Raw genomic sequence first — 10791 nt, 5'->3', positions numbered from 1 at the left:
AAAAAAAAAAAAAAAAAAAGTCTCATTGTTCAGCAGCTTCTTTAGCAAAAACATGACCTGTGTGGACGGCCCTTAACACCCAGCATTCTAGCAAACACTAGCGTAGTTATTTGAAACTCTTTTACTATTAAAAGCTTCAGGGTAACCCACACTAAAAGGTGCTCAAGGCTACTTAATAATGTGCGCAAGGGGAGCGACAGTTTGGAAGAAGCGCTGTCAGAGGAACGGAAAAGAAGGAAGTAACTGACATTTGACACTGTGATCCCCCGTGTCTCTACTATAGCCTGTAGAAAGCAAAAACTATTTCGGAATGCTTCTAAGCCCAACACGGCTATTTAGAGGACAGCAGAGTTCCGGGAAGCATTGTGGAAATACTGCAACTGACATGTGCTAGGCCTTTAAATAAGCCTGGGATGTCCAATACTCACAGCCTAATGTATCTAGTTGGAGAATACCAACTCATACTCTTCACTCATTGAAAGATCTGTTATATAAACTGTAGGTCTCATGTGGTTGAACCAATTTACCCCCACGTGTTGTTCCAAACCTGTATGACTTTTCTGTGGATCACACAGAAGCTACCCTTTTAATATTAAAGATCAACACAAAAACATGGCTAACAAGTCTCTTGTCTGTTCTGGTTTTCATTCCTGCAATGTCAAATTCCACATATTTAATGTATAGCCCTCAACTGACAGAATGTTAAAAACGCTATTAAGTAAAATTTGCATTTAACACATGGCATCTTGTCAGCCTTAACTGGTAGACCCCTCATTCTCTCAATTATAGTCTATTTGAATTTGTTCAGATAAGCTTTCCAGACAGTGTTCATCTGTTCACAATCTGTTCCAATGTGTTCTTGACTAGCAATAAACTCCGAACCAACACAAGCCAACCCAGAGCAGAAATTCATGCTGGTATAAGCTGTTTAAGGGCAATAGGAACTCTCGACTCACATCAGTCATTCAGGAAGGAGAAATCTCTGACCCTGTTTACCACTACACTGTCTGCTGCGAGATGCGTGAGCTGCCGTGCAGTGATCCGCTTACGGCTGCGGCATCAGACTGGCCCTAGAACATCAGACAGGCAGGCAAGAGGAGGAATAACAATTAGCCAACTGCAGTGAGGACACTTCAGGTTGAATGGGCAAAAGCTGTAGCACTTGAAACAGCCAAAAAGACACACTTCATATACACAAGAAGTGACTTAGACAGTCGCAAATGCGGTAAATCATGATGGCTCCGTTCCAAAAACCAGTAAACTGCCTTAGGCAGCTGCCTTATATCACAGCATCCAAACAGACACACACACACGGCAGGGCTCTCTAGGCCCCCAGAAAGGGCTCAAACTATTGTAAAAACAATGTTTACAATTTTTAAATATTTTTTAAATGACAAATGTTAAATATTATTTTCTAATAAAAATAAATGTAAATACATTTCTATTTTTAATTAAGCAATTCATAATTTGACAATCACCATCTAAATGAAATAAATACAATTTCTGTGGAAATAACTCTTCAGATCTGCCTATTCAGTGAATGTGTTACATGAACGACGCCCATTTTATCCAAATTAGAATGTTTCTGCCTAGAGTTTGCGGCTCCGTGATTGGTGGTCCAGCTATGAAATTACAGAGGGCCAAGCAATAGTAAATCAATGGGAGAGTAATGTGTATGGAATGTTTTCCCCAATTACATATTTAACTCGTTGGGTGGCATTAATTATATATTTTTTTTAATGTAATATTTGGGTTGAAAAAATCCCAGTTAAACTGGCAAACTTTCATAAGCAGGCACTGCTGGCTTGGCAATTAATCTATAAACATAACTTTTCACCGCATCAATATTTTATATGGAATAATAACGATATCTTGTACAAAAAAAAAGTCAATCTTTAATCAGACATGGTACAACAATGGAATTCTTACTGTTAGTCAGTTGGTTAATAAACAAAGTTTACTTTTAACATGTTCTGAATTTCTCAATAAATTTGAGAAAAGAATACTTTATTATCTTTGATGCAATTCCTGGCAGAGTTGTATCACTATTACGAAATCCTGGATTCTCTCCTGTAAACGTTGATCATCAAACCAGTTTTTGTAGTGATACAATATTTATTGGGGATATTAATATAGTGATAAATGTAGTAACAAATATATTAGAAATACTTTAAAAACAAACTATTTGCCTTGTTCAACAATGTTTTGGTCTACTAAATATGAAAATGTTAACTGGAAAAAAGTATGGTCAATAACAAATACGTTTTTTTATTAATAATAAAATTAGAGAGGTATCCTATAAAATTTTACACAACATTTACCCTGTCAAGGAGTTGCTTGAATGTTTCAATTTGAATATTGAAAACTTCTGTGAATTTTGTAGCAGTGTCAAAGAATCTGTGACTCATCTTTTTTTTTTGATTGTATATATTCAAAAAAAGTTTTGGTTGGATGTTTCTAATTTCATTTCTAGGTTGTTTGGAACATGTATACAAATTGATCTGTTTGATGTTGTATTTTTTATTTTTATTTTTTTTGTACAGGACAATGTTGATTCCAAAAATATGATGTGCTTCCTTATACAACTTTTTATTTTACTTTGAAAATATCACCAAATATTCATGTGAAATAATGGACTAAAGCTAAGCCAAACTTTGAACATTTTATATAAGAGATTAAACAATATGGTACTACATTAGACAAAAATAAGAACAAAAAAAGCAAGAAAGACCTATGAAGCTTTTTGTTACTATAAATTGTTGAAATTTTACCTCTGGCATGAATTATTTCACTTTACATATTCTTATGAATATTTATTTGTTTTTGTACTTGTTGCGAGTTGTATATGCTTGTACAAATCTTTGTATAATTTTTGCATACTAAAAAAAAACAAGGGGTAGAGTAATTTTATATGACAGAAAAATTGACCAAACATATCACTATATATTATCACTATTAGTTATCAATAACTTTATGACAAGTTCCGCCCGCTGTGGGGATCTCTATCGAAAAAAAAAAATTATATATATATATATATATATACAAACAAACTAGCTATTATTCACGTCATGATGGAAGCCGCAAATAACTTAACCGAGGACATTTACTAGGCACTGCCTGTTTGTCATGAAGTGTCTGCCAGCTAATTTGTTTTGCTGTGAGCGCTGTCATGATGTGTTGGCTTAGATTAAACACACATTACTTTTGATGGACCGATTGTGTGATGATGCATTTGTAATGAGGATTTTCATTTGACTTAAATTTAGCTATGTATTATTTTGGTGATATCAGTCACTCTCGCTGTCCTGTTTTCTTATTGCCCGCCTTAGTGTAATAGCGCTCTATAGTTTGAACAATGGTTTACAATTCATATGACATTTGTATTTATTTTTACCTGAGCCGTGCTGAACGCCAACAGGTGCTCTAGTCACGATTCAAGCACCTCCTTCCGTCTCTTCACTCGTTGTGCTGAACCACCGTCCCCACCTAGTGACTGAATGCTGTTACTGCGGCTCCAGTTGCGTTCAACTTGGTTATAACCGGCTGAACGTGAAAACAGGCAAATATGACATATTTTCATTGATGCGAATGAAAACTGGTTTAAGTTAATACATTTTAGAGAAACAGATGGATGGATGGATGAATAAAAATACATTAATTGTTTTGATTATTATAATTTGATCTTTATTATATTCATAAAATGTAATGAAAACTGCCAATGTTTCAACAATTTAAGATTTACATTAAAACATATTTAGATATAATACTTTAAAGCAGTAGCCTACAAACTATGCAAAAGGTTAATATGAACAATGCAGAATTTTATTATTTATATGCCATTTCTTCATAGTAACATGCTGCTAATCTGGTGGGTAAACAATACAACTTTCAGTAGTTGTTCTGCAGTTCATTCATTAGAGGTTTTTCATGCTTGTACAGAGCGATGACCAGGTCCTTAGCAATGCTTTCACAATTCACACAGCCAAGCAGTTTCCTCATCTTCTCTTGATCGGTTGACTTCGCTCTCACATTTGCAACTGATTCAGCGTGTAGGTCAACAAGATCATCAATAATTGGATCAATGTTTTTCACATTTTGAACCAACAGACTGAAATTTTTTTTTAGAAACATCTGACAATCTGGGAATACAAAAAGAAAAAAAAAATCATAAGATACTGGAAAGAGAATTATATAGACTAGAAAGAAAACAACTCTAACCTTGTATTGGCCTCTGTTGACAGTCTCTATCAGGTTTCTGGTCTGAAACATTAGGGGGGGGGTTATTATTAAGGACAATACATGCACTACAACACACTATCTAATACAGTGTGCAATGTGCCTTCAGTGGCTTAAAGTATTAACATATAACACACACACACATATATATATTTATATGAGACTTGCCATTCTAAATTTCATTGTACCTTGTGCAATGACAATAAAGTATCTTACTTGATGAATCAGGTTAACAGATAAGAAAGCCCCTTTGGATGGTCTTTGATTATTGCTATTGTTAATTATAAGTACATTTTAATAACCAAAAACATAAAATGTCCCAGATTGTGCATGTAATCATGTTAGAGCAAAATTTTCCCAATTCTTTTTGGCTATTTAATTGTGATGTTTATTGTTTGAAAATTGCTCAATTACACAAACCAGGTTTTTAAACCGTATATAGATGTGTCCAAAATAGGAGGGCTTCATAAAAATGCAAATGCCAAAGAAAAATGTAAAATAATAAAAATAAAAATAATAATAAATAAATAAAACAGCTTATATAAAATTTACTTTGGCCTCCAGAGGTACATGATCAATATTTTCTGAAGGTTAAGCAACATTTTATTACCATTTTTAATAGTTTTAGGCAGTGTTTTTCACAGACCAATTTTATGTATGTATGTATTTATTTATTTATTTTGTTGTTTGTTTGTTTAAGGCAACTTACACTTACAAATTGCCTGCACATCTGATCTGCCAGAGGGTGCAGCAGTTGTATCAAATTCAATGGGGCACAGACTTCTACCAGTTATGACAGGCGAATTTATAAAGCTGCCATCAGATGCAGAGATGTTGCCTTTAAAAAAAATTAATAAATAAAAACTGTCAATTCATACAATTGTTGATTGTACATCTGATAATGTTTCCCATTATTAATAAATATAAATCACACTAACATATTACTTGGATGCCTGAATGTCTTGTCATGTTTGCAGTCTCTGATGAAAAAAAACAACTTTATTTTGGATGGCAAAAATCATGCAAGCATCCTATGGACTGCGATGCAGTGCATTACAGTGATCTGCCTAGTTTACCACAATACATATTTAAAAGTATTCATAGCAACTTTACAGTTCTTTTCCATACAGGGCAATTCAATGTCACTAAAGTTGAACTATATGAATAAAGACACTTGAGGGAGCCAGCTAACTCAAAACTGAAAGCCATCATTTTCCATTAAAGGAACACTCCACTATTTTTGAAAATAGGCTCATTTTCCAAATCCCCTAGAGTTAAACAGTTGAGTTTTACCGTTTTCGAATCCATTCAGCCGATCTCCGTGTCTGGCGGTAGCACTTTTTGCAGATCGGCTGAATGGATTCGAAAACGGTAAAACTCAACTGTTTAACTCTAGGGGAGTTGGAAAATGAGCCTATTTTCAAAAATAGTGGAGTGTTCCTTTAAATCACATCATATTTGTCCCAAATCCTTGTCAATGTATATACTGACTCATATACATGTATATACCCTACACACATGCATGCATGCATATACACAGAAAAAGATTTAATCAAGATCTAAAATTTAACCTTGTATTGGCCTGTCACCACTTTCTCTTCTTTTGCAGTCTTTTTCTGTTTTCTGGTCTGTAAAATTATTTTTTTTAAAAAGGATTATTAGTAATAGTAGTCAGTGTTGGGGAGTAACTAGTTACATGCAACGAATTATGTAATTTAATTACAAAATAAATGTAATTGTAATCAGTTACAGTTACTGAGAAAAAATGTGTAATTAAATTACAGTTACTTATGAAAATGTTAACGATTACAATGGGGGTTACATCTGAATTTATTTTCACACCCACACCCACATATTTAATTGATTTCTTTCATAAATTGCAGTGACTGCTCTAAAATATGAGACATCAATATTTCAGGAATTTAGGACACAGTATAGGACACATGCTTATTCGATAACTGTTTTATTTCCTATTTGGGTTTATGTATATGCTTTTTTTTTTAAAGATTTACAGTTTTTTTTTTTTCCACAGCATTGTTAGATTCCAGTGTTTCCTGTCATAGTTATGCAAAGATTTGAGAAACAGTATCATAGCTACTAAAATATGTCTTGTTATGGTTTTAAATCTGTATTTAACCTCAAAATGATCTCAAAGTAAGTTCTGATTTTGTGGTCCCTGTGCTTTAAAATTACATTTTACTTGATTCTTAATTGAAGTGATGAAGGATTTCGAAAGTCTGACAGTAATCAGTTGAATACTACTGTAAGGTTAACCCTGCCTGGTTTAAATGGTTGAAAATGAATAACAGTTGAAAACATTAGAAATTTAGAAAAGTAATCAAATGTAATCAGTTACATCACATTATTACAGTAATTAAATTACATTTTACTTGATTCTTAATTCAAGCGATGAAGGATTTCGAAAGTCTGACAGTAATCAGTTGAATACTACTGTAAGGTTAACCCTGCCTGGTTTAAATGGTTGAAAATGAATAACAGTTGAAAACATTAGAAATTTAGAAAAGTAATCAAATGTAATCAGTTACATCACATTATTACAGTAATTGAAATAGTTACACTACTTATTACATTTTAAATAGGGTCATTTGTAATCTATAACCTATTACGTTTCCAAAGTAACCTTCCCAACACTGGTAGTAGTACAGTACTACTACTACTAGTACACTAAAGTTCTGAAGACACTTGAGGGCGCTTAGCTACAACTCCTGACAGAAAATCCATCCTTTTCCATTAAATCACATAATATTTGTACAAAATAATGTTTAATGTGTGTGACTTCACACTAGGCTGGAATGCATTTTTCAGTAGGTCGAATATGTTTGTATATTGTGGCTTAAATGAAGTGTTTCATATAGGAAAAAATAGCCATCATGTAGCTCTTTCGCTTTCCATTTGCGTTTTTAAACAAACATCCATTATCGAAAAAAAAGACTGTTTGGTTGCTGTCCATTTTCCATTCCGCTAAAACGGGCCACTAGTTTCACTTTATGAACTAACATTTATTTTTCATATGGCATGAATGAATGCATTAGGCCTCTCTATAAATGTGCACAAGGTTTTTGCAAAGCAACTTACCTTTAGTGTCCACAGTTTTGATCCATTCTCTGAGCTCAGGAGAAATTTCATTCACATCATCATCTTTCAGCAAATCCAGAAATTTTCGGCACACATTTTCACCCCTTCCAAGAATGATGTCCAGAAGTCTGATAATAACCCTTTCCTTAGCTGTCATGTCCATCAGTTCACTATACTGCGACATTGTTATAAGTTTTTTAGCTTGAACATATTGCAAAAAAAGTTCAGAATCCGAACTAAGCCATTTGATGAGCTTAGGTTTGTTTTCCAAGATGATTTCCTCCATTTTCTACGACACGTTTACGCTACAACTTATGAAAAAAAAAAAAAAACATAGAGCCAGTTTACTTTCGTTTTCGATGTGCGTTGCATTTATTTTACCGCTGGGTGGCGACTGTGTCTAAAGAAGTAAAGCTTTTTCTTAAAAGTACATTACAATATCTTATCTCACCGACTGTTATGCAACTTCACTTGCAAACCTTGTCTCTCATTGTCTCTGTTTACTAGCATGAGATCAAATTGAATTTGTAAAACTATTACTAAAAGCATTGTGCATGTTGCTTCTGTCTTCAGCCAATGCAGCATTTTTGTTTTACAAAGAGTAGGCCTATTATTTATTCTCGCTGACCAGATGATGGAGAGGAAAAACAAACTCTGACAAGCACAGAACTGAAAATACGATCAAAAAGACTCTCTAAATTACTCTTGCTTTTCATATATGCAGCTCTACTCAACAATACTCTTGAGTCAGTCCTCATTCTGTTTGTTGGCCTTGACAGAATGCATTTTATTCAGTTCTTAGGATGAAAAGCACAAAAGATGCATATAAAGTATCATAAAAATGGTCCCATGATTCTTGTTTATTAGTCTAGATCAGTGTTTCTCAACCCTGGTCCTGGGCGCCCCCCAACACTGCTCATTTTGTATGTCTTCCTTGTCTGACACACCCATTTCAGGTCCTGGTGTTTCTTCTAATGAGCTAATGAGTTGAATCAGGTGTGTTTGATTAGGGAGACACACAAAATGTGCAGGGTTGGGGGGTGCCCAGGACCAGGGTTGAGAATCACTGGTCTAGATAAACAAACTGCTGTTTGCTGTCTAGAGGTGCAGCAATAGACTGTTTATTTAGTTTTACGATGGTTTCAAGTGTTGTAGTTCAAATGGATGGGAAGAAACATTGTGCACATGGTCGCTGATTATCATTTATCTATGACTGAGAAAATAGAAAGTGACAGCAGGACCTGACAGCTAACTCAGCAGATCTACTATAAGAGGTGAGACAAGCGCTCCGCTGACTGGGCATGAGCCAGTTAAGAAGGAGGAGGTAATGTCACCTTCATTAAAAATGAATTCCTTGTTAACATCCAGTTATTTAGAAAATATAATCTCACTTGTACACATTAAAGGGGTCATATGATGTTGCTAAAAAGAACATTATTTTGTGTATTTTGTGTAATGAAATGTGTTTATGCGGTTTAAGGTTAAAAAAACACATTATTTTCCACATACTGTACATTATTGTTTCTCCTCTATGCCCCGCCTTTCTGAAACGCGTCGATTTTTACAAAGCTCATCGGTCTGAAAAGCAAGGTGTGCTGTGATTGGCCAGCTATCCAGTGCGTTATGATTGGCCGAATACCTCAAGCGTGTGACGGAAATGTTACGCCCCTACCATACTGTGATGCCGTGTCCCGGAGCGATGATTCTAAAACATGAAAACCCATTATAAACGAGGTATTCGTTGACTCTACACTGCCCAAAAAACTCACTTTAAATATAAAAAATATAAAAATATAAAAACTCTTTAAATATAAAAAACGTAATTACAGTCTGACAGCCGGCATTGTAGTCTACTCTACCAGAATCAGGAAACAGTCCTCCATAAAATGTGCTGCACACATCTGAATATTTGGGTTGAAGTGTTCTGGAACAGTGTAAAGCTCATCGGTCTGAAAAGCGAGGTGTGCTGTGATTGGCCAGCTATCCAGTGCGTTGTGATTGGCCGAATTCCTCAAGCGTGTGACGGAAATGTTACGTCCCTTACCATATTGTGATGCATGTGGCAACCACATGTGACGACCCCGGGCTGGACTCCGCTTCGTCCACGGTGAAAGCCGATCCGGTTTATAGCGGATATCACAAAGTAGTTTCGCTTTCACAACGAAACACACAGCGCCTTCACGACATGGCGGCGGCAACAACAATACTACAGCGAGAATAAAAGTTACGCCTTCTTTCTTTGCGTGAACATTTGGGCGGTGTTATGCAAATCTTCCCACATAGTGACGTAGACATGTGGGGGCGTGTTAGAACGAGCCATTTTAGGTAGGCGTGGCTGACTCTTAACTTTAATAAAGAATATCTCTTTGGATTTGAGACTTTAGTCTTTGCAACTTTACAGATCTTCTTTATGCACCAAGAGCTTGTAACACTCCAAAGAGAAAGGAAAAATTGAAATCGCACCATATGACCCCTTTAAAGCAAAGACTGGACAACATCCAGTGTGCTATTTACAATACGAGGACTCAGTCCCCTAGTCAATACCAAGTTAAAGTCAGAGAAAACTAAAAAATGAGTTAGTATTGGTACATCAACACATCATTTTCCTAATGAACCATGCAAGCCTAATATTATGCCCCGCAGATGTCTATAAGATGTTGACCAACTGATGTTTAATTCATGCATGGCTCAAACATCACCATCTGCAAACCATCTGTGATGTTCTTAGTTAGTTATCATTTAGCGCACACATTATATAAAGCAACCTAAAGCATCTGATTAGCTGTATCAACAACTCCAAAATTCTGTCATTTCTGGGATTTAAACTTTCTATCTATCTAACAATCTATCTAACAGTCTAACTATTTATAATTAATATCTATAACTAAACCTTTTGCATATGGAGAGACTGTAGCCACATTTACAGAACAACAAGGGAATCTTTCAAAAGCCAAACATGCTTGAAGCAAAAGCAGATGACATAGCCTCTTAAGACCCGAGAAAAGATTTTTAGGAAAAAAATAGTTTTTTTCATGTCTTTACATTGTTTAGAGCATTAAAAAAAATAAAACAATTTAACAACATAAACAAAACCCGACGACATAAATAGAACATCAATGCGAACTGAAAAAACGCCATTGAGTTGCATCTGAATCACTTAGCTTTATATAATATTAGCGGTATTTAGAATTTATGTGCTGTTTTCTAAACTGATTTAATTAAAATGCGCATTAATCTGCCGATCTTACCGTATATGAGAGATAAGGATCGATAAATCCAAGATGATCAGTGTGAAAAAAAAAAAAAATCCACAATTTGATCTCATGGTCGGTTGTATTCTGAAGCTGTGCGATGTAAACTGCAGATCTTTGAGCTCATGGCCTCTCATTACTCCTGATCCAGTCATTGCCATGTGATTCAGCCACTGAATTAGCCTCTTAAGACCCGAGAAAAGATTTT

General features: G+C 35.0%; 1 protein-coding gene and 1 long non-coding RNA gene across 5 annotated transcripts in view; both read right to left on the bottom strand.

Moving 5' to 3' along the window:
* Window positions 1-3471, bottom strand: part of LOC107714398 (uncharacterized) — a 27888-nt gene extending 24417 nt beyond the window's left edge. Inside the window, exon 1 of the long non-coding RNA XR_001636980.1 lies at window positions 3395-3471. This is a non-coding gene — a long non-coding RNA (uncharacterized LOC107714398). The remainder of the gene's footprint in view (window positions 1-3394) is intronic.
* Window positions 3472-3761: 290 nt separating this feature from the next.
* LOC107714395 (uncharacterized) lies at window positions 3762-7638 on the bottom strand. Of its 4 annotated transcripts, none has more exons than XM_016520231.1 (6): window positions 7333-7638; window positions 5808-5864; window positions 5175-5216; window positions 4946-5074; window positions 4219-4260; window positions 3762-4139 (listed from the first exon to the last, which is right to left on the bottom strand). In XM_016520231.1, the coding sequence occupies exons 1-6, from the start codon at window positions 7616-7618 to the stop codon at window positions 3889-3891; spliced, it is 807 nt and encodes a 268-aa protein (XP_016375717.1). In that variant the 5' UTR covers window positions 7619-7638; the 3' UTR covers window positions 3762-3888. The 4 variants fall into 4 exon arrangements, with proteins under 4 accessions (XP_016375717.1, XP_016375718.1, XP_016375719.1 ...); XM_016520232.1 differs by having other exon boundaries at window positions 4952-5074; XM_016520233.1 differs by lacking the exon at window positions 5175-5216.
* Between the last annotated feature and the right edge of the window lie 3153 nt (window positions 7639-10791).

This window comes from Sinocyclocheilus rhinocerous, unplaced genomic scaffold, assembly GCF_001515625.1.
Source record: "Sinocyclocheilus rhinocerous isolate Xijiao unplaced genomic scaffold, SAMN03320098_v1.1 scaffold449, whole genome shotgun sequence".
Classification (NCBI taxonomy): Eukaryota; Metazoa; Chordata; class Actinopteri; order Cypriniformes; family Cyprinidae; genus Sinocyclocheilus; species Sinocyclocheilus rhinocerous.
Note: the sequence above shows the minus strand (reverse complement) of the source record. Positions and strands in the feature narration are given on the sequence as shown.

Coding starts and splice junctions, on each gene's coding strand:
- LOC107714395 (XM_016520231.1), bottom strand. CDS start 7,618: ATGGAGGAAATCATCTTGGAAAACAAACCTAAGCTCATCAAATGGCTT. Junction 5,865..7,332: donor CAAAACTGTGGACACTAAAG/GTAAGTTGCTTT, acceptor ATAATTTTACAG/ACCAGAAAACAGAAAAAGAC. Junction 5,075..5,174: donor TTCAGGCATCCAAGTAATAT/GTTAGTGTGATT, acceptor TTTTTTTTAAAG/GCAACATCTCTGCATCTGAT.